General features: G+C 48.5%; 1 protein-coding gene across 1 annotated transcript in view; it reads right to left on the bottom strand.

Moving 5' to 3' along the window:
* The window catches only part of AFAP1L2 (actin filament associated protein 1-like 2), a gene marked incomplete at its 5' end in the record, with an annotated part of 26,228 nt that extends 2,760 nt beyond the window's left edge, over positions 1-23,468 (bottom strand). Inside the window, 14 exons of the mRNA XM_009872630.1 lie at positions 9-89; positions 701-812; positions 1,349-1,494; positions 3,009-3,220; positions 3,856-3,960; positions 5,213-5,297; positions 6,093-6,182; positions 6,749-6,928; positions 7,533-7,738; positions 13,705-13,795; positions 18,068-18,146; positions 20,588-20,598; positions 22,729-22,820; positions 23,340-23,468. Of these exons, the coding sequence (XP_009870932.1) occupies positions 9-89; positions 701-812; positions 1,349-1,494; positions 3,009-3,220; positions 3,856-3,960; positions 5,213-5,297; positions 6,093-6,182; positions 6,749-6,928; positions 7,533-7,738; positions 13,705-13,795; positions 18,068-18,146; positions 20,588-20,598; positions 22,729-22,820; positions 23,340-23,468 (1,619 nt within the window). The remainder of the gene's footprint in view (positions 1-8; positions 90-700; positions 813-1,348; positions 1,495-3,008; positions 3,221-3,855; positions 3,961-5,212; positions 5,298-6,092; positions 6,183-6,748; positions 6,929-7,532; positions 7,739-13,704; positions 13,796-18,067; positions 18,147-20,587; positions 20,599-22,728; positions 22,821-23,339) is intronic.
* Positions 23,469-23,892: the final 424 nt, after the last annotated feature.

Below are 23,892 nucleotides of genomic sequence, written 5' to 3'. Positions count from 1 at the left end.
CAGTGTAGGAACGACTTCACTGGGGTGAGATCCAGGTACACTCTGTCTTGGTCACTCTCCAGTTTGCTCTCACTCTTGGGTACTTCTTCCTGCAAAAAAGAGAATATTACCCTGAAAAGGGACCAGTAAGAAGCCAGAAGCGTAGGAAAGCTCTCACTGCAGAGCAGCAGCATCTCAGGCACTCTGGAGTATTTTTCATAAACCCTGGAGGAACTAGCCCTACATTCTCTAAGTCAGTCTATGCAGGGGTTTTTGGTGTACTGGTGTACCTGCTCTCCTGCAATGCAGTTTTCCAAAAGTAGCAGCAGCCCCATGCAAAGATCTCATACTGTTGTAAACCTAGCAACCCTTGCCAAATTCTTTGCCTTTCCCAGGACAAGTCCCACCAGGGCATGGCCAATCTTTTGTCTTCTTACACACAGGACTTGCTCTCACGTGCATCAAAAGGAATTTTGATAGATCTGCCTGCAAACAACCCACTATCACCAGATCATCCATGCTGTTTGCTGATGGGACACAGTTCCAGTTGTAGTGACTGCTCTCCAGCACTTGCTTCTGCCTGCAAAAACCTGGATTTCCCCAGGGACTGGGAATTCCTTTCACCACTGTTGGAAAAACCTCCCCCTGACCAGATGTTTGCCCACAGTCTCCTCAGAGCTCGCTGCAGCAGAGCAGCTGCCTGCAGCACTGGCCATCTTACCGCAGGCAGGTCTGGCAGATCCACGTCATCGTACAGCTCTTCCTGCTGCAGCCTGCTCTTGGGCAAGTTGTCGATGTACGCGTTGGGCTCAGAGTACTTCCTCTGCATCAAGCTGTGAACAGGCAGCAGGACATCCCATCAGGAGGGAGGGGGTCTCACTGCAGATTGTGCTTTGTGGCACCTTGTGACAGCTGAGCATAGCAGTCCTGAGGTCCAGGCAGGGCCAGACACAGGAGATGAGAAGGTGGAGCCGTGCAGCAAAGTGATCGCCGCTCCTGTTGCCCATTAAGCAGCAACCCACCAGAGAGGGGCTGCATTTTCCCTTGGCTCTTTTCTTTCTTGCTCAGGCACAGCATTGCCGCAGCACAACCGCTCTGCCCCACGGACACGGAAGCTGCCACTGTATGGCTGCATGCCCACGCATCACCCCCCACCCAGCCAAGCACACCCCACCAACCTGCCTTTGCAAAATCCATGGTGGGACAATGACAAATGTTCTCCTGTCCCACACTGAGCTTCCAAAGAAAGCAGCTGAGCTGCCGCCACAGATTCGCCACCTATTTGCATGGCAGCCAACCTCTGGCAAGCACAGGAACCCCTGCTCTGGCTTGCTTCCCCCCTGCCAGCCCCGCGGTACCGCTGACGTACAAGAAGGAGTTCTTCGCAGCGCTCACAATGCAGGAAACCCTGTCAGCATCCACGTAATCATAGGTAAATTCCTCCGGGTCTGTTTTCGAACCTGATTCTGACAAGAGGAGGCCCAGCCAGTGGCCCATTTCTTCTGAAGACTTCGCCTGCGAGGTGATTGCACAGATAGTACAGGTTGTAACAGCAGTTTCTCTGCACTCCTTCCTAAAATTTCTAGTCAGTCTATGTTTTCCTTTCAGTGGTGATCAACTCAGCTGCCTATAAGAGAAGTCTGAGGTTGGAGATGCGGGTGTGGAGCTGGCTTTGGGGAGGAAAATGTGCGGGTTTTATTTTTCCACCAGCAGGGTGCAGCAATAGGATCACTGAACACCGCCCTGCCAGGACACCAGAGCACTCCAGGGAGTCCCTTCTGCCAGAGCCCAAGCCCCTTCCAGGGCTGTTTGCACAGGGCAGAGGGGAAGGGCAAGAGTTTAAAGCGGGATCAGAGAACATCAAAGAGAGCCCCCTTGCTTTAACATGGTCAGTACCAAATTCCTAGCTGCAGTGAATGGTCTGACATCTTGCAGAATTAAGAGTTAAATATCGTGCCTCCAAGTTGGCTCCAGCAATGAGCTACATGCACTTCCCATTAGTGGGGTATTTCTACCTGAAGCAAGAAGTAGTGGGCTGATGCAGCCATCTTCTGCTTTGCTTTGAAGAGTTAGAGCAGTAAGCACAAAGTAGAAATTCAGGGCAAGTGAATCCCTAACTGGAAAGTATATTTTAAGTTTTCAATCTGTTTTATTTAGCAGAGGCTTCAGTCCCTGGGAAGCCTGCCAGCCAGCCAGCCTGTACATGGAGTCTGACATCCCAACAAAATACAGATTCTTCCATTCACAAAACGTAAATTTTCCCAGCACCTCTTCTTCATGTCTGCAATTAGGCAAAATTTCTTAGACACAGACATACCCTGAATCAGAAGCTAAACAAAAACACCTTCAAACCTCATGGCAGGCCCTCGGAGTCAGTTGTTTAGCTATAAATATTCCACCCACTGGAAAAATACCGGAAATTGCTCACATTGTCCACCTCCTACTATAATCACATTGTCGTCAGAGAGAACTAAGATTAGAGATAAACGGTCCTGGATGCAGGCAAAGGAAAGTAACAGATGGAGATGAATTCACTTGCACTTTCAGGGGCAGACCTGTGATCAGTTTGCTTGGGATGCATGACCCATAGCATAGCTTTGGCACTCTGTGTTTTCAGAAGATGAAGTCCTCTGTTCCTCCTAGCAGCAGATCTAAACCCCTAAAGTGGCACTCCTCTCATCTAACATTAACCAGCTGAAATGCATCCCACACAACTTAATCATCCAAGGTTATCCTACAGTCAGTGGAGAGAGATGGGCATCTCCAGAGGACCCGTCATCCCATCCTAAGATGAGTGCCTAAGATGAAGGCTGAATGGTCCTCTGGAAATGCCAGCATCAGACATGGCCTGGATTACCAGTTAGGTGGGACACCTACGAGACTACAGGCAGATGAACCAAAGTCCCACGCATCAGGTTCTGCTTTGCTGGACTGAGGGTTCCTCTGGAAAACCTCATCAGCATCTAGGCCTACTAAGACACCCAAGCTGATGACTTAAAGCAGGTCTTTCTTAGAGGTATACACCCTACCTCCAGAATGACCCGTTCTTCACCGTTGTGCAGGATGCGGAAGGAGTAGAGATGATCAGGACTAGGCTCCGGGATAATTTCACAGCCTGCCAAACTCAGGGGCTGCTGAGCCAGTTTGCTTCGGTTCTTGTCCTGGTAGAAATGGAGGTGACCATCTTTTATCTGACACCAACGGGACTTCCACTGGCTGTTCACTAGCACATTCAGGTAACCTGCAAGCAAGCACAGGTTGATTAGGCAGATTTTCCACCCTATGACGAGAGGGAATCCAAACTCATTTGTGTGCACAGGGATGTCTGATGGGTAAGTTCTGAGATCACCACATAACACAAAACCACAAGCAATGATAAAGAGTGAAAGCACAAACCCAAGCTGTCCTATCTATACAAAACAGGGTGAAAAGGGTAAAAATATGTTCAAAGTCAGACCCTTGAAATTCAGGTTAGTTTTGGGGTAGTGACTTGTCTGCAAAGTTGGTCCCACACAGCGAATACTTGCTGACCCACACAACTCTCTCCCTGCTGACTCTCACACTCCGGGCTGAGCAGCAGTACAGATTCCCTCTGTGTGCCTGCATGCTATTATCTGCCCTTCCTCTTGGGTCACCCTGTGAGCCATTGCCCACCCTTGAAGGCCACAAGGTCACCTTAGTGTGTAAGAGGGCCCAAACCTGTGTGGATTTACTGTCACAGACCGAGCAGACTGTGGCCTCTCTGCCTCCCTCATCAGCACAGCCTGGCACATGCGCATTTGAGGAGGATGATGCCTGATGCTTATCCAGCCCTGGACACCGAGGAGATCCAGCCCTGAGACAAGTCCCTGCAGAGAGGCTCGTGCTGCCACTTACTTGAAGTCTCCAGGGATCTCTCTGGGCTGTCCAAGGAGCTGGATTTTTTCCTCCCGAGGTTCATCAGGTTGCTCAGTTTCAGGCCAGTTGTGCCTTTCTTCTTAACTACTTGGAAAAAAAAAAAAAGACAATATGTGTGGCTTTCCCAACTCACAGCCACACACAGAGCCTGCTGTGCCTGCTGGGTGTCCTGCCTCAAAGCTGCCTGCCCCATCATCACGCACTCGACTGCGCTGTGGCACACACAGCCTTTGCAGAAGACAAAGCTGCGACTCAGGGACAGGCTGTAGTAGTCCAAAGCCCAGGGAGATGATGAGCAAGATGGCACCAGTAATCTCAGTTGAGTGATTTGCTACAGATACTTTATCTACATTGCTTTAAACTTTGGTTAGTTCTGACCAAACGCCAGGCGCTGCAGAAGCTGTGGGAAGGCTCCTTGCACAGTTCTTGCTGCGCAGGTGTCGGCCTCCCTTCATTTTCTTACACTATAAAGAACTGAACTAAAAACAATCACCCATAAATATTTACTGCATTCAAGTCTTTTCCTTTCTAGAAGTGGGACTCGAGGTAGGGAGGAAGAATGCTTATGCCCAAAGAGTCCATTCAGAATTTTCCTACTGAGCATATCAATTAGCGTGTGAATATGGCTACGTAATCATCAAGTAATCCTGGTAAGAAGTCAAGCTGGATGTTTTCAGTCCAGATTTTCCTTCCTGCTATCATAACAAAATGACAAAGTCCCAGTGCAAATGGACTCAGCAACTGAGCTCCATCTTCTGGGTAACTCCAGTGAGTACTCAGCATGGATTTCTCTTTATTTCTCTCCAATATACAGAAGGGTCCCATGATCCTTCGAAAAGAACATACTCTCTTTTAATGTACTTACCTGCCCCATAGATGGGGAACGCAGCTTAAAGCCCAGAGTTGGGTGCCTTAGTGTGAAGGTGTAACTCTCCCATTGGAGATAGTTCAGCACTTCACACAGGTACTTCAAGTTTCTCTGCAGGCATCTCTGAGGAAAGTCACTTGGGTTGCATTTATGCCATCTCAAACTGTCCTAAAGCGACCTGACCAGAGTCAAGCAGGATCTCTATGGTAGGGCAGGTATCACAGCTAGGTTTCTTGAGCCCTATCCTAACTCTGTAACTGTTGAGAAATCTCAGCATTCACCTGTCACTTGGTTACAGAAGAAAGCACTGAATCCAAATTTGCAGGCAGTGAATTCACAAGCAGGCAGTGAATTTCACCCTGCATCAGGTCAGTTTGAGGTGGCAGTGGCAGAAGAAGCTTCTGAAACCCTTGCCCCATGCAGAGTCAATGGCCCCTTTTCCCCACCATTCCCAGGGCGAGGTTTTACCATCTTTTGTCTCAGCTGTGTCTGGGTGGCCATCTGTGCTGCTCCCGCTCTCAGAGGCGGCAGAGTACCTCTCGGATACCTCCACCTGTCAACAGGCACCAAAGACAAGCTTCACAGATGCATCTGACCCATTCCTCCAGCCAGCATGCCCCCCAAGTGCCTTTACAGTCCCTCCTAAATTACGAGGTCCCACCCTCTCCACAGCAGATGCTTTCACCAGACACCTCTCACCTGCCCACTCACGCTGTGTCCTCCCCATTGCTTCTGAGCCCCACACAGGCAGATCCAGTGCATGAACCACCTGGCTGGGTTCGCCTCTGAGGTGACACGGTGGGACTACCAGTGTCACCCTATGGCCTTCTGCACTGCAGCCCAGCTGGTGGGAGCATTTGCCAGTCCCTCTAGGAGGGTATGGACAGAAGAACGCACAGATCAGGTGCCCAAACAGGTCCATTTTGGGCATCCCTCAGAGACTTACAAAGGTTTCTTTCTCCACCCACTGTTTTGGAGCAAGCTGTCTCCAGGGGAGCATCACCTAAATGTGGTCTAGAGCCTGGCCCAAGCCCTGGCATCCAAGGGTGTATACCCCTTCCAAAGTTCTTGGTGTGCACAACTGTCCAGTTGGACAAGACAGTGGCTGATGCCCTATATGGAGTCAGGTTTGGGTGAAACATGTGGCAACAAAATTAAGGTTGCAAAGGCAATAAAGAATTAAGAGAATTAAGAGTGTTCCAATAACACTCCTTTTCAGCCAATCAAGGGTCTGGGTACACTCATATCAGTCTTTGCTCGGATAAAATTACTGCACCTACTATTATTTATGAAAGGAACAGGGTGGAAAAGTCTAAGTGCTAGTTCCCTCTGTAGAGACAAGATGTACCTTTGGGTAACTGAGACGCTGTGAGTCTGGGATGTACTGGTTGCCTTCACTGCTTCCCTCGCAGAGCAGACCGCTGGTCTCCTGGATTACCTGTACAGAAGGGGAAGCCACAGCCTGTGAGAGAGCTGCAGTAATGGGGGCCAGTACTTTTCCCCACCCAGGACAAGCAAAACCACAGCAGCCTGGAGACCCACCGTTTACAGTCACTGCAGCCTGGAGGACTTTGCTGGTGTTGGAGCAAGCAGCCAGCAGAAACTGCCAGACCCAAGTCAGCCAGGGAAAAGCTGCCAGTAACGGCAGCCCCGGCGCCTCACAGCCCCATCGGGCTCCACCAGGGCTCCTCCTTCTGCTGCTGTTGCAGGGAAAGGGTCACATCTCTGCCTGTCCCCAGCCAATTCATGCTGGGCACCCACCCCAGGCAGCAACTGAGCTGGGAGGCCCCTCCACAGCTTCCTGCACGCAGGAGGCAGCAGGGAGCTGTAGGAAGAAGCTATCCTGGGTCATGAAAATGAAGTGGTGTATTTGTATATGGGCTTGCGGCAAGGAAGGGAGCCAGAGCACACCAGGACAGGACTGAGATAAGATATGGTCTCCCAGCAAAGCAAGGGTAGAAGCATGGGAGCACCAGCAGGGCAAGCCCTGAAGGCACCACTGACCCTGAGCCACTGCTCCGCCTGGTCTTTACTCTGCAGCCCCAGCACGATGACGTCGGCATTCATGGGGATGATCTTCAGCTTGTGCTCTTTCTTCCTCACTTGTTTTTCCTTGTGAATGACCGTGCAGCCCAGCAAATTCACGTCGAGCTGAGGGCTGTGGTCTTTGGAGCTCTTGTAGCACTGGGGAAGGAAGATGGGAGGGCAGGTGAGAGGCTGAGGAGGAGCCTTCCCTCTCGTTCACTGGTGTGAACTCAACCCTAGAAGTGTCTCAGTGCAACCAGATGCATTAAGTGCATTGAACACAAGAGGGTCCTAAAGGTCCTACAAAGCTGTGATGTCTACACAGACTAAACATAGGACTCTCTACAAGTATAGAGAGACACACATATATCTATGTGCATACATGTGAAGCATATATCTGTGTATGTATGTCTGAAGCACCTCTCACAGATACTGCTGGAGGGTCAAATATGTGGTTAGCCAGTGGATTAAGCATCGTTTCTGCTTAACCACCTCAAAAAGTTTCCCAAAAAAACATCTCTAGGCACTTTGGGAGTTTCAGATCTAGGCCCAAAATGTGCCCTCATGCCCACCTCAGCATCCTCATGCCCACGTCCCTCCTGAAAATGTAACGAGATCCCCAAATCTCTGGGACATGGTTTCTGAAGCATTACTTCTAGATTCTTTGGTTTTGCCAGCTAGTTAAACATGGCCTGAGGTGTCACTTCCTTCCCCAGCCCACAAAACCAGGTTGGTTTAGGCAGAGAGCAGAGGATCTACTCACCAGCAACCTGGTGTCCTTGATAACACACAGCTGCTTTGCCCACTGGCCCAGCCACTTCTTCCTCCACAGGAATGCACAGATGCGAGCATCCTTCATCAGCTCAATGGTGGCCTCTGTGGATGGCCACTGATGGGTTGCTGACTTGCCTTTGCTGCTCTCCTCTTCATCATAAGATTCATAGGAGCTACTAACAGCTTCACCATCTTCTATAACAAAAGCAAAGCTCTATATCATTAAATACATTTCTAGGACAACTCTGAGCCTATTGCTTGCCTCAGCCATGCTCACACATGCAAAAGCTTCCAGTCTATGGATGTGTCTTTTGAGGCTCTCCTACAGGAGGATAATCAATAGGTAAACAACCCTCATAGATCCCTTTTTCTTTCTAGCCCAATATTAACCTCATTGCAATGTTTTGTGCCTAATAGTTAGCAAATACTCAAAAGACACTTCTCAGTTGACCACAAATCTGAGAACATTCCCTTAGACATTTTCTGATGCTTGTTGCTTTTCCCCCCCCAGAGATGCTGCTTCTGCATTTCACTTCAAGCCAAAACACAATTTTCAAGGCAACAGCAAGCTACAGTCAGCACTTGACCTCCAAATGTCAGAAGTAAAACCAGTATTTGCAAGGCCATGCAGCAAGCAACAATCTATTTGAGATGTCATTCCACTTTCGCCCTCTGGGCTAACACGTCTCTCTCTCTTCCCTCAGCATCTAAGGGACAGCAAGGGGCTTTGAAGTAATACACTGTAGCAGCAGCAAAAATTAGTCATAAGTGGCAGCTGTAAATAATAGTAATCACATTTTTCATGTTCATTCTTAAATGGTTTGCTACATTACTAGGATGAGTTGGGTATTTTCAGCACCCAGCTCCAAGGTATTGCAGGTTATTGGCGTTCTCAGTTGACAGGAACACTGGTCATTGGTACCAAACTCATCAGAAACAGTGAAAATGTTCCCACCAGCTACAGGGAAATTTGCAATGCTCTGCTGGCGTTTACAGTACGGCTCTATTCACAAGGTCAAGTCATACAGCAAGATGGTAAGATTTGGGCAGCATCTGTGTAGGATTTTGTGGTTTTGTCCTATCAAACAACATGGAGGAATATTGTTAAGTTTCTCTCACCAGAATTTAATCTAATTTTGATTCTTGTAAAATCTTAACAACCACATAGAAGTAATATTACCAGATTGGTGTAAAATAAAAAGAGAAAAAGCAGCCAGAAAAGCAGAAGAAAAAAGCACGCACTAGGAGCTTCACTGAAGAACATTAAAGTTGGGCTTATTTGTCCTTAAAATACAAGGAACTGAGATGGAGTAACAAAGCTAGAGCCTTACCCACAGAGAAAGCTCACTCTGTACACTCCTATAGTGATCAAAGCTGCACCAGCTAAACTCATTAAAAAGCAAATACTCCCTTTCAAAGTCTCTGACTGGTGCTGATAGCATACTAGTGGCTCACCATCTCCATGCCCTCAATGTATAGAACTGTTCATCTTTTATGTGAAAACACTACCCCCAATGCATGATCACTGTGCAGACCTTGTCCACAGACCTGGGCAAAAGCTGAGATGCAGTAAAAGCTTTGAGGTTTTATACTGGAAAACCTAGAAATACCAAGAAGCTAAAGCTCTTCACTGTGCGGAAGCCTTCCCTACGCAGCACCAAGGATGCCATAGGGAACGTCATCTTTTAAATCTCCCTGCTTATCAACATAGGGCTATCACTAACTGCCTCTCCAGCCCCTTTTGGGGTGTTGGTGCCTCTCACCAAGGCATTAGGTCTCAGGGTGCCACCTTTCTCCTCTGGGAATAACGCTTTTCTTCCATACTCTCAGGGGGAGCCCTGTCTGCTCTCTTGTGCATCAACCATGACCGCAACTGTCTCACGAGATGAGCTCTTCTCTACCTGAAGAACTGCAGCCATTGATGGCCTGGTGACACTGCTAAGGCATGATGGAAAGCCGTTTTCCAGGCTGTGCAGTTGGCAGACTGGGACTAACCCTGTTTGGCTGACTTGGGGCAACACTGTCTTCACTTCTAAGGCTTGGTCAATCCCTCAACTCAATCACTCAAATCATACAGCTCAGGCACTTCACTACAAGGTCACCATTTTCACCTACTGGCAGTTTCAACCAAGGCCACAGTTCTATCCTCTCATCACTGTGACATCAGTGGCAGCCATCTTCTTGGATGTCTTTGCCTAATCCACCTATTCTTTCCTGTTTGTTTTCCCATAGCCTCCCGCAAAACTAAATCAATACTGTGACACAGGATGCTCCAAACATCTCATACACTAGAGCTGCCTCTGCTCAAGCAAAGCACTTGCAACATTCACTGACTGGCTACTTCTCAATACAGCAAGCGTTACCACATATCAGCTCCACATCAGTGACTAGACCAGGAGAGTATAGGCTGAGGAGGTTCTCTTCATTGTCTTCTTGAACATGGGAAAGGCACACAAAAAATGCCACCTTGCGTATAACCAGTATGGGGCAGAGAGAGGGGAGAGGTGGTTACCCTCCATGCGTATAATGGGCAATGCCAGGGGAAGGCACCTGATCATCTTTGCTAATTGAGTTGTTGGAGTTTGGGGTTTTGTTGTGCCTTTTTTTTTTTTTTTTAAAAAAAAAAAGCACTTCAGGTTTGGAAAGCATGCCATACCCATTGTTATTGTGGCATAAATAACACCCTCAGTAACCTGCAACCCTGGCCTGGGTCCAGCCGCAGCAAGCCTACCAAAAAGACCTGCACAGTTGAAAGGAAAGAGAAAAGGAGACAAAGAAAAAGCCACAGATAAGCAAATGTGGAGAACAAGGGTGTCAGTCCGTCTCAGCCCCGCAGCCCCCCCACGGCCGCTGAGGCAGCCCCAACCCTGCTGCCGATGGATGAGCACGCTGTACAGAGAGACTTCAAACAGACAATGTCCTCAACCCGTCCCCTTAAACATGGCAATTCCCTTTAAAACAGAATCATTGTCATCATAATTAAAGTCAGTCAGGGCAGAGGAGCTGTTTCAGCCGGAATAATTATTGCTCGGTTGGCAGTCATGTTGCCCCTTGTGTTTTCACTCTGCTTCTTATCGCACCCTTCAATTATGCAAACGCAGACGAGGATGATAACAGTTTAACACATTTCAGCCCAGAAGGAAAGGGAAGCAGCAGCGTTTGCTGGAGCTATGAAATGAAAGGCAGAGGCATCCCTAGCGGAGGGGCAGGAACGCTGCTGATGAAAGAGGGACCCAGCGGTCTCCTCCGCCTGCTTCACTTTAATTAATACTCCCACGGTTTGCTACAGTGCCTCGCAGTCCCACCTCTGCTGCACGAATCCTCTATCTCCTCAGCCCATCTGGAGGCTTGCTTTGATGTCCTTTCCTGGCAGTGCACCCACTAATTTTAGCAGTGTTCCTATTTTTGTTTGATTTCACTACGCCCATTTGTTTTGAGACGCATGGGTGTCTTCCAAGGCTCATGCTGTAATACTGTCAGAAACATCACCAGAAGCTCCCTGGACTGCCTGCCCCTTCCCTACCTAGTTTGTGGGGAGAGGTGGGTGAGCACAGAGGGCTTGGAGTTGTTACTGGGTCAGGCTTTAGCATCTTGGGCCAGGGCAAACCCATACATGTCCAGACCGCTCCATAGCAAGTGCAGTGACACCAAAGTCTCCAGGCAGTTCCTAGCACTGAGCATCACTCCACATAGGACAGGTAGAGGGTACTACTGCCATCTAACAAGGCAATGCGGAGAAAAAGAGATGGAGAGCCCTGTTCTGCAGTTGTTGAACCAACAAGCAGGACCAAGACCTGCAGGTTTGCCCACGTGTCATGGGATTTGAGGGAAACTGGGGCACCAGACGCTTCCCAGTGTCACTACCTGACCTCCCCTCCATGCCCTATTTCACCTTCTCCTGAGCCCCCACAGCCTCCTCCTGCCACATACCTTCTGCTCCTCATCTCTCCCTGCTACTTCTCACTCAACCCAAGGCACCACCTCAAACACGATGTTGCCAAAGATCGCAGACATTTCCAGTGAGATGATGCTGCCTTCCTTCTCACACAAACCACCTTACAAGCCATCGGCATTACAGCACACCAGGTAGTTTGTGTAGAAGAAGGGACCTGCTGGGTCTTGCAGAGGCATCCAGCAGCTGAGCAGGCACAGGAGGCAAAGGCACCACACACCTTGGAGTTGAGGGGCTGCCCGGACTTGGCATGTCCCATCTCTGTTCGCTTCACGGGCTCCTATCTCTGCTTACAGCTGCAATATCGCTCAGTAAAACACCGAGCTCGCTGGTCAAACAGCTACCTGTAGCTGCTCCACCAGCACCCAGAATGTCTTTCTGACAGTGCCTCCATCATATGGTTATTTTCTCTCTTTTTGCAGGTCTCTGATCTATCATTACCTTAGGCATCTCAGTGGCCTAGATTTCAGTGGATTGGTGGGTGTATTTGCATCTCTGAGCAGCAGGTTACCAAGGAAAAGCAGAGGTTTAAGCTGGGTGTGTGCTTATTGCTCCTGCCAAGCCAAGGCTCTGAATGCAACATGAGCTTATGGAACTGCCTGAATAACATAACCTGGGTTTCCCAGCACATGGATCCATGGCTCAGCTCCAGCTAGTCCAGTGTAGGCCTTCACATGCCATGGCTCTTGGCACATGATCCACTTTCCCAATGTGCAGCAGGAAAGAAAGAAATCCATTTATCTTACAGTGCAGGCAACTGGAAACCCCCCACGGGGAGGAGGCTGCCCCAGCTGCAGGAGGGCTTCACCCCGTTGTGCCCCATGCATCACAGGCCTGACCTCAAGCAAACAACCCTGACAATTTTCGGCAAAACTGAACTGGCATCTCACTACACAGGGCAGAGCTGGGGGTCCTCTCCTCTGCACCAAATGGCACGTTTCATGCCTGCCATGATGAGTCTGCACCTTTTCCCACCTGAGCTGAGCACAATCTTTCTGTTCCTGTAACGTGGTTGCAACCAAGAGAGGATGATTCAGGGAAATTAAGATCCTTCTACATTTCCCAATTACCCAAACTGAGCTATGAGTTGTCCAGGAGCACAAGGTGCACACACGCAGCGAGGGCTGTTCGGATGCATCAAGCCCGGCCGCTTCACACAGTGGCATCACTGGTGCTTCCCTGGCAGGCAGCTTCAGAGCCTAGTGGGGCACCGTGGGGCTGGAGAGGTCTCAGCTTCTCTCCTAAGTAGTTCAGATTAAACAGCCAAAGGTTTAGATCCTAATCTCTTACCCTTCACTCCCACTTCTTGGCTTGCCTCGACTCTCTCTGCTCGGTTGTGCCCCACACCACGTATGTCATTGAACCCCCACTGCTTGCAGTTAAGGCTGATGAGCAGAGATCTGCTTCTGCAGCAGAGTGATATAATCCATCTCGTTTGGGCTTAAACAGATTATAAAGTGATGACAAGATCTGCTATCAGATCAGCAAGAGTTAATCTCTCACAAAGGGTGTTCACCAAGAGAAGGATGCAGGAATACATTTTAAAAAGTGAAAATCTGGGAGCTCAACCTGTGTGCAGGAGCCCCCTCCTGAAGGGTGGGGAGCCCGGAGGTGACAGGTACCAGTGACACTGCTGAGGCCGTTGCCGGGAGGTCCCAGCCCAGGCTGTGAGTGAGTGTATGCAGAAGGAACCCACACACTATCACATGAAGCGTGGCTTTTTAATCAAGTTTACAGATGGTTAAATTGCCACAAGAGACGAGCTGAATAAATAGCCAATTATAAAAATGGTTATCGCATCTAACAGATCAACAGTCACGGATTTTGAGCCCCAAAGGGACGATTAGAACAGTAAGACATGAATACATGCCACCACAGCTTCGCCACTCACACCCAGAAAGAAACCTGCATTTGACTACTGCTTACCTGCCAGAAAACCATCAAGACAAAGAGAACCCACAACAGCTTATAATAGTTTACAGTGATGTTATATTAAGCTAGGCATTTCTACAGGAAAATTAAAAAACTGAGTAATTCAGCAGCCATTTCTTTCCAACTAGCATTACATCTGTAATATCAAGTGTGACCAACATCAGAAAACAAATTTTTCACATAAGCTATAAGAAATGCCTGTGCTTTCATTTACTTATTCTCCTCAAGTCCTCCATCTCCCACATGAACCCCTCCCCAAGAGTTAGCTGTGATATACCATTTACAGAGACATCATACGGTTCAGCCTCTTCATAATATCCCTCTGGGGATTCGATCTTGGGGACTGGAGGTTGTTTTGTTTCAGGAATCTGCAGAATAAATAAATAAAAGAAGCATGATTTAAGGTAAAAAAAGATCCTTGAAAACAGTGGGGCATCTTTTTAAGTTTTTTTTAGTACTAAAGTGCATCCTAGCGGTGAGATGGTTTAGATGTGTACACCAGAATCTTCACAGAAAACGGTCAAGTTGGCAGGGAAGAAAGAGACTGCTGAGAGTCTCTAGTGTACAGTTAGCTCAGATATAAAGGAGTTCTTTGAAAGTACTGCGTAATTGCATCATAAGTGTTATTTCCCTTAATATTGCTGAAGGCCCTGGGAAGATCAACTCATAGGTTTCCTCAAAAGCAGCAACTGCAACTCACTGGCTTTCCTGTAAACTGGGACTTCTGCCTGTTGCACCAACCCCCCACAGCTGCTCATAGTGACTAGAGTGGATCCTCTGTACTACTGATTATCTTAACAGTGAACCAGAAAGGCAGACTTTTGGTGCAACCCTGGCTTTACACAGAAAAGCGTAGCCTGGTCATCTCTCCAAGTCTCTGGCTGACAGCAAACCAATAGCTAAAAATCTCTGCTTTAGGAATTATATCAGGAATCTTTAATTGTGCTCTGAGTAAAAAACGAAGGAAATGGATAAACAACACTGATGGAAAATGAGCCTTTGAAAACAGTCCAAGTGCTGGAAAATCCCTGTGGTGCCTGCCAAACCCCTCCCTAAACACAAGCAAGGGCTGGCAGGAGAAACAGTGCCTTGATCCTTCAGAAATACCAACACATGAGGGGAGGGGAAAAAAACCAAAACGGAAAGCTAAGAAATAAACTTTTTACTTTTCGAGTAATTCACATAGCTGTTGAAAGTGAGACAGCAGAGCTGGAGATCACAGTAGGACGAACGCACACCTTATGCTCTTTGTTCTTCCCAAAATACGTGGTGTCCCATCTCTCACCATGACATAACAGCAGTGTCCCACCCCCCTGCTCCCCAGGGCGGTGTGCCCTCTCCTCGCCCAGGTCAAACCACCCCCGTCCATCTGACAATGGTATGCTCTGGCTCACAACGCTTCATCTGGCTTCTGACCAACACCTCTGCAGAGACAGCAGTGTTGAAGGTCATGGATCACGCAAGGTCCTTCATGCCAGCCTACGTGATTGCTCCTGGTGGCCTGGAGACAAGGGGCCAGCTGGGCTCCAGCACTGCAGAGCAGTCTAAGGCCAGATCAGTTCCTTTTCTGGTCATGCCAGCATCACCAAATGCAGGATCAAAGCTGTCCATCCTGCCCCGGATATTTCCACCAACATGCACTGCTGTCTGGAAGTAGAAAGGAAGCTTTAGAGGAAAACATTTCTGGCCAGCAACTGCCCACAAAAGGAGATACCGCTGAGCCTGTGGGAACCGAGGTACCCTGACCATACCAGCCAAAAATCACACATTTCTGCTCCCCCACGGGCGAGGTGCCCATGGCTCTGCAACCTCACAAACTTCTCAAGTGTTTTGGATGGAAACTCCTTCCTACATGGGCCTGCCAGATGCTGTGAGCAGACTCTGAGCCTGTTTTCCAGGGCCACGTAGGACACACTGCCGGAAAATACTTGCCTCCAAACACTTAAAGGTTTAGGAACTTGTCCTAATGTGTTAAAGAAACAAACTCAGCCACTCCAAAGCTTTACTTAATCCCTTCCCTGGCCCAGGAATGTGTCTGCAGTTGCCATCTGTGGTGGCCTCCTGCGTGGACAGTTCACGTTGTGCTACGACCATAAACAAATTGCCTACACAAAGGAACGTTGTGGGTTTATTTGACCCCATCACAGAACCATCAGGGAAGGGGAAGCAGGGAAAGGGGCTGGTTTGTTTCCTACAGACAATGGAAGCCAACAGGGACTAGGTGGGACTGCACCTCAGCTGCCCCAGAAGCTATTTTTTCCACTTCACTTTCCCCAAGAGCCTGGAGTTGTTTTGTCTCTCCCTTAAGTCTAAGAGTATACACTGTGTTATCTAATCCAGGCTGGCCCTTGAAGAACATTTGCCTGTTGGATTACAGCACACCAGAGCACACAAATAAAACCATCTTGGGCACCTGCATCCACACCGCAATGACTTTCTCAGCAGACGGCTGTGGAAAGCAGCAGAGCTGCCAAGGCTACCACAGATGAAAGATCACCAATGTCTGAGCCACAGCCTGCAGGAATTATCATTTAAAGGTTGCTTTGAGATGAATCCAAAGAAATTAGTGGGATCCAGCTAGGCCACTCCCATTGCGTTGCCCATCAACTGTTGGTGTCAGCAAATACCAGGGACAATCTGCTGTGCAGAGCTTTATCACCACATTTCTCCTGTGTCTCCAAAGGCAAGTGTACAGCAACACCATGGGGTGCCTTAATATCAGCAGAACACAGAAAACTTCACAGAGCTAAAATAAATATACTCTGAGGTCTTCTCCCAATCTCTCTGTTTCTGTGTAAAGAGTTGTGCTCCCTCCTCCACCACACTGGTGGCCATGGCTCCTGCCCATGCCAGGAGCAGCAAACAGACAGGGAAAATTCACTTCCCTGTAGCAGCAATTTCCATACACTAACTGGGACCACATTAAAGCTCTTCCCCAGCCCCATTCCTTGAAGTATGCTCAGGTGTCTTTGCAGCCAACAGCTCACTAACACTCAGATACAGCAAGGGAGAACTTGATTGCTTATCCAAGGGAGGTTAATTCCGGTGTTAAGCAGGTGGGAGAAGGCAGGTTCCAGGCACAGGCGTGGGAGAAGATGGGTGGAGCTTAGGTACCCTTCTCAGCTAAAATCCAAGACTGTTCTTTTTTTTGAAGTTCCCTCATTTAACTTCCTGATTGCCCTGTCAGAAAGCTGGGCTGCACCAAGGACAAGAGATGCCCTGGGGACACCCAGCTGCTGCTTCCCTGGCCATGCCATTCTCCTGCCCTCCTCCCTGCCACAGTCACCATCCCCTCTGGCTTTGAGAAACCTAAAGCCAAACAGTGATTCCAGCTCTGGTCGCTGCTCCCAGGAGACTCCAGCTCCAGTGCTGTACCCTTGGCTGGCTGCATGGGTAGAACCCCCAGGGCTGGAGCAGCTCCCAGCAGGGAACCACACTGCAGCCATGGGTTTGTCAGCTGCATCCCATCCTATCCCTTCATTTTCCCAGCTCCTCCAGCTAACTCCAGCCCCCTGGGCAGAAGTCCTGAGGCCTCATCCCATGTCCTTCTCTCTGGGAAAGGAGTAGATTCTCCTCTATGGTTGATGCATGCAGCACCCTGTCCTCCTCCATGGCTCCCCCTCCTCTCCGTGCACACTGTCTGCCCTTCTTTCCTTTCACATCCTGAAATCCCAGATACAGCGATTCCCATGTCAGATCAACTACCAAACAGCAACATCTGGGGGCTTAAGGATGACCTGTGTCTCTTGAGAACAGCCGGGCCGGCTGTCTCGCACAGAGACAAGATCCCACTGAAAACTGATGGTGTTGACCGTGGCTAGAATTACAGCTGCCCTATAGAAAAATCTACAGTGCTGGTGACTCCTCCTCACAGACCTGTGGGCCAGCGTGACACCCAGCATCACCCGATGCACAACACCAAGCACTTCAGCTGGACGCAAACCTGATCCGCTCTGCTAACGGCCAAACTGTGCAAGGCTCTGCCAGTGAGAGAGATCCTGACGCTGCCTGGGGATCACCCCACCACCCTGCAGCTGAAGGACTTCTGGTTTTTATAAGTTCAAGTCAACAGCCTAGGCACAGTTGCTTTACAACTTTGGGGCAGGGGAGAAGATTTCCAAAGCAACAGCTGAGAGCCATCATCATCTTTCTTTGCAAAATCTCAATTCTCTTCCTTCTTTGAGCCTGGATTGCCCCGGTATGGGTGTGGGTTTCCTTGCATGCTTCCGCACACGCAAGGGAAGCCCAAGGCTTCCACAGCTGCCTGCTCTGTCTGTGCATGAGCTGTGGGAACCACAGGGGTTTCTGGATGCCCAGCTGTTCCAGAGCATGGCCACCCTGCCTGGGTCACCAGCGAGCCACCGTACCTGCAGCAGCTGCCCACTGACCTGCAGCCTAAACACAAAATGTACATCTTGAAACCCAAACAATGGGGACACCCTAGTTGATGGGGGGGTTGGGTTTGTTTTTGTTTTTTTCCAAATCAAGTTCACCAGGACTATTTGCCTCACTCACATACATGAGCAGAGGTCTCTCCATTTAGGCATGCTGCACAGTACGTAACAAAAGTGCAGCCTCACGGGGCTCACACCACCAGGCTGAGGGCATGCAGTGAAAAGCGAAGGATTTGCAAAACATACCTTTGGAGGGGGTAGATCCGGCAGGCTCTTCTGAGGAGGGGACGAATGCACTCCTGAGTCTCCATTGGTCAAGGAGTTTCTGCGATCCAGCACTACAAGGCAGAAACACAATTATATCGATGACGTGGCATTTCCCAGCAAAGAACTTGCTACCCAGGGCTGTGCAGGAGCAGCGAGGTGCTATTTCAGTAGGAAGCAGAGTGGCAATTACAGGCAGCACTGCAAGGCCACCATGTCATTTCAGGCCATACCCAGGAATGTGGCACTAGGAGACTCTGCAAAAGCTAGCTGGTCTCTGGTTTTAGGTCATGTTTTTCCTTTTGGAAGGAAAACTGTGAAGCCCAGACCCCATGCCGAAACTCTAAAGGGTCCTGAGAAGCTCAGCATGGGCAGACACTACACAGTAGCTGGAAATTCACAGCATTTTAGTCCCTGCTTGGCTCTGACCTCTGCTGCTGGGAGCAGACGGATCAGTGACTGTCCCCACCTCTTCTGCCTTTTCAGAAAAATGGAGCTAATACCACCCTTCTCCCAGAGGGAACTGCAAAGGCTGCTGCCTAGCTGAACTGGCCAAGGGTTTATCGAAGTCGGCCAAGAACAGTAATTTAGTCACTACTGAAGGAAGAGTTCCTCTTGAAGTGGCCCAGGACAAACATGTGAAAGGGCATATGGCAGCAGAACTGCTCCAGGCAATCTGTGTCTGCCTCTGGAAAGTCAGATTTTCCACGCAGCTGAACGCAGCGTGATTCAGTAGCTGGAGGGTATATCGAAAGCTCAGAAAACTTATGCTCAGTCCTTCTTCACCCTCCACAGAATTCCTGTGTGGCCTCAAACAAGTGCCCAAATCCCACGACCTCTGAGACAATATAATGCAGCAATGTTCAGGAAGAAGTGGGAGCAAGGCACGAATGGCTCAAAAATTAAGGACTTTAAAGGCACTGTACTGTGCAGAGGGGAAGTCGCCTTTTACAGAGGGTCTCTTGAGAAATGAGGCTAAGGTATATCTAGATATTACAAGCTCAGTAGATTAAGTGAAGGAATTAGGTCCAAAACTTGCACTGTTGATGCTCCAGCTCCCTTAGTCACATATTGATGCTCCAGCCACACTCCTTGGGCACACACAGAAACCGCCGAGGCATCGTGCAGTGCCCAGCAGTGGTTAGCACTGCCCTCTGAAGATGTGGGCAGGAGCTTCGCTGCATATTTCTGGGCTTTAAAAATGGAAGCTGGAAACCACGTTACTTTGTTCACGTCTGGAGCTTGGAAGCCACAATGACAGCTCTGCCCTGCCAGAGTGCAGCCAGCTCCCGGTCTGGTGGCACAAGAGCCCAAAACTTGTCTCTTGTGACAAACTGCTTCCTGTGATGCCCATCTCCTGCTGATCAGCACTGGCTAAGTTCAGTAAGTCAGGAGAACATGGAGATCCAGGATCAATGGACACCAACTCCAAGCAGTTGTCTGCACCCTGCAAGTAGGGGTGCTACACGTCTTGTAAGGTTCCAGCAGAGTAAAGCAGGTGAGCCTCCGATACAAAGTGATCACGGCGACATCACCCTACCAAAATACTCCATGATTCTCTCCGTTCGGTCCCCATGCATTGCCTGATCTAGTTGAGAGGCATCCCTGCCCATGACAGGAAGGTTGGATTAAATGATCTCTAAGGTCCCTTCCAGCCTAAGCCATTCTATGATTCTATGATTATGCTTCTAGAGTCATATCTGGAGTCATACAGGCTGCTGTTGGAGGCTGGCCTTTTTTTCTGCAAAGGACCAAGGAGGTGGCTCTTGCAGGGTGGACACCTTCCATCAAGAGCAGCTGCTGAGGCCATCACTACATCTGGAAACACCAGAAATAAGATCAAGATTTCCTAAAGCCTGAGTGGGCTACTCCCCAAGACGGGATTATGTCTGCACTCACAGTTGTCCACACAGGGAACTTTTTAGGGGTCTCTCCAGCAGAAACAGGCCAACTTGCATCCTCTTGCCTCAGGCAGAACCTCCTATGCTCAATTCCACAGAAGAGAAATTGTTGCAGAGGTAAAAATTACTGCCAAACCTTTCACAAGTGGTGGTCATTTGTTCTTGAATCTCCATTAAACCTAACAATCGTCCCACTGAACCCCACCGAGCCAGGAAAATACTGTTTGATTTCTGTACCAGCAGTACCTCCTCCTCCCAGCAACCTTGGAGCACAGGATGGAGACCACAGCTTTGGTCCTCACCCTGCTGGAAGCCTGCCCACCTCCAGGGACATTTGCTCATGTACTCCAGCTGAAAAGCAGAGCAGGATGCAATGGAGCTTTGATTTTCAGGCTCTGTGCAGGAAGAACCACCCCTCTTAACCTTCCTCCTGACAAGGGAGATGTTAAAGGGGACAAACACCCAATGCATGCATTCTGCACAGAGAGTCCACACAGCATGTGCTGTACATATCCCTTCCTTCTCCTGCTACAAATCACAGACTGTTTCCTTACTGGGGTGGGAGGGAAGAACTATTTTCTTTCTAGAGAAGCATTAACACTTCGCAGGAGTCTTCTTACAAAGATGACTCTCCAAAACGTGGAGTTTGGAGAAAAGGTATGGGAGGGAAAGAAGAACTAAAAACAGCCAAAAGCCTGCTAAAATCCCCACCTGTACTAACTGTTAACTGTCTTCTCTGCTCTTTGTAGAAGTGAATGTCTCCTGGTGTTTGGGCTAAGAGGACCGAAGTGTGCTCCACACCAGAAGCTCCCAGACTCCTGTATCTCAGCCCCTCTGTGCTGACTTCCAGAAAAAGATGTCATTTGGCTCACGGAAGAGCCCTCATGGACTTGCAGGACACAGAACTGTGTTTCTCAAGTAAATGAGATCAATTAAATGATGGTGCTTTCACCAGTCCCTGCAGTGAATTCAATCACCTAACCATAGAAAGGCATCTCAAGAGCAGCATACCATTCAGCTTAAATCCTTATCAATGAAATTGGAGGTAGATACAGTGAGTAGTGAAGATGTTTTTTGCAGAAATAGCATTCTTTAAGGTTTGCAGAGGGGACTTTAGGAGTTGATGTTACATTGGAAAGCACTTCAGCCTGTGCTGCTAGAGCACATTTGAACACGGCTATGGTGGCGCAGAAACCCTGCAGGGCATGAGAGCTCCTGCTGGCCTGAGCCACAAAAGTGTGGTCAGCACATCCCATCAGAGGCTTCTGATGCAACAAAGTATGCAGAGTGGCAGAAGATAAAAGGGGTAAAGGGAATTGCATAATCCCTGGGAGATCCACCAGTGGGTATTAGGGCCCCCTCCATCTGCTAAACCTGAACCTGCAGGTCCCACCACTGAGCAGACAGGCACAGAACTTTCCACTCCATTAGAGAGTTAGGGTCAGGGCTGTACACCCAGTTGCAGCTATGGCTGAGATCCCACACATGTGTCTTACTGACTTCAGCATTTCCAAAAAACTCAAAAATTTTACTTGGAATGGGGAGGTTGTAGAAAAGAGAGAAAGAGAGAAGTGTCAGGTCCCACAGGGGGTAGGCTCATGGCCTTGATAAGGAAAAGTCTAAAATAAAAGAACCAACTCTAAAAATAAATTGTCTGAAATTTGCCTCCGTGTTTCAACGTGATGGATCAGCACAAGCCTTGTTTTATCCACCCAAATGTGAACCTAAATAAAGAGAAGTTTCTGCTGCTGCTCAGCTGCTGCGAGCTACTGAGAGGCTGTACAATCCTGTCGTAGAGCATTACAGCATCACCTAGAGATCATGCTGGAGCTACAGGTGTAACCTGGGAGGACATCCTGTCTTCAGAGGTATTTGAAGTTAACCTAAATTCAGCTGATAGTAGTTCAAGAAACAAAACAAACAAACAAAAAAACCCCACTGCAAAACAGTAAAACCAAAACAAACGGCTCTGGAAGTGGAGATACCACAACTATTGCAGAACCACCACATCAACAGCCTGCTGCATTGATGTGTCTCTTACCAATCTGGGTTGCAAACTTTGAGGTACAGTCAGTTTCTGACTAGGTGTGCATTAAGGACACGTGAGTCACTTATAATCTCATCCTATGCAATTATCAGAAACAGCTTTCATGATGCACTTCAAAGAGCAAGAACGTTTTTAGACAATTATGTTCTTTGCCATGGTACAAATTCAAAACCTGGGAAATCTAAATCAGAAAAGAGTATTTTCTCTGGGTTTAATTTCTTGGCTTGTACACCGCAGAGCTCTGGCTTCCCCTGGGAGATGAAGGTGCTCTGCCCACGCAGGTGGTGAGGGTGCAGGCTGCGTCCGGGAAGTCACCTCACGAGCCTGTGACAAGGCAGACCCTCGGTGCTAGTGCAGAGCAACACACTAAAGAAGACTAAAGGTCTCCAAGAGGTGAAGCAACTTGTTTTGTGGCCAAAGGAAACATGAGGGCTTCCTTAAATACTTCAGGCACTGCAGCTTCAAGCCTTAGAAGGCAACATTTTCATCCCAAAATAATGCTCTCCAAAGTGCTACTTCCAGGAATAACCTCACAGTGTTGCCAAGGACCACTATTTCTAAGGGAGTGTTATGGAGATGGCAGTCTTTCCCCTCCACAAACTGCCTCAGAGCTGCCAGAGGGGCCTCCATCGGTAAAGCAAGGCTCTAACGGCACGTGCCTTCATCGCCCCATTACACACAACGCAGTCACCAACGCTCAGCTCCCTACCTTTCTCTTGTTTCTCCTGGTCACCTTGCTGTTTATGGATGGTCACTTTGTTCATATAAATATACTCCTCATCGCCACCTGCAACCAAAGGGAGAAATGAACTCTTTACCCACTCGCTGCTTTCGCGTTGCCAAGTTTTTCCTAAAAAACAGATGTACTGTGCTGAGTACACTTGGAGAGAGCCTGTTGGTTGAGGCAATGTGCAGAAAAAAACCACCCAAGCAATAATAAAAAGTAGAAAAATTAAATCCTTTATAGTCAGGAAATTCCATAAGCTAAAATTTCTACTCAAACATTAACTTGGCCAAACACTACATCCTGTGTATCTTACAAAGTGGATTAAATAAACTTAAGGTTTAATAAGGAAAACAGAAAGGATCAGGAATCTTGGGAATCCTTTCCTTGTAAAGCTGGACACATAACTATAGTAATTTTACATAAACAATTAGAGGTCACTACAAAAATACTCTCCATTTCATTTTCTTCTAATTTTCATGTCTCCCCTTCTCACTGGCCTCCAAGAGAATGTTGCTTCAAGACCACATAGCAACTCCCATGAGAGCCCACCACCCCATCCCCAGTTTTCCTTGCCCGTACCACTGGACTTGGTGTAGACACGCAGGAGATCAGAGAGGAAGCTCTTCTTCACAACGGCAGTGCTGCTCAAGTTCTCCTTGTCCAGTATCCTCAGAAAATCTTCAAGTTCTGTGAGCAGCTGCTCGAGAGCTACAACAGCAACAGAGACAACCGTTGGCAAAGCAGTTGGGTGGCAAAAGAGGACGTACATTAAAATACTCTGTCTTCCAAGATTCTTTGCATTTTTCTGCCCAGGAATAATTTATATTTCATTTTCCAACTTGAGCTCTCCAGTTTCGAAAACAAAGTGGATCCCGAAATCAAAAAGCCTGCAGCTTCCCTTAATCTGTCCTTACATCAGTAACACCTATTAATACCTATTCTTCTTCCAGTATGACTTTTTGCTCAAAGAAGAAAGCTTGGAGGGACTTTGAGAATTAAGGCTGAGTTCACACAAAAGCAGCTGGGAGATACTCATACCTTGAGCCCTGGCAAACATCATTCAAGCCTCATCTGGATTGGGATCTACCAAAGACCCTGCTTTTTGCTTCCTCTTTCCAAGCCTCCTCCTTAT

This window comes from Apaloderma vittatum, unplaced genomic scaffold, assembly GCF_000703405.1.
Source record: "Apaloderma vittatum isolate BGI_N311 unplaced genomic scaffold, ASM70340v1 scaffold16777, whole genome shotgun sequence".
Classification (NCBI taxonomy): Eukaryota; Metazoa; Chordata; class Aves; order Trogoniformes; family Trogonidae; genus Apaloderma; species Apaloderma vittatum.
This window is presented reverse-complemented; position numbering and strand designations above follow the sequence as displayed.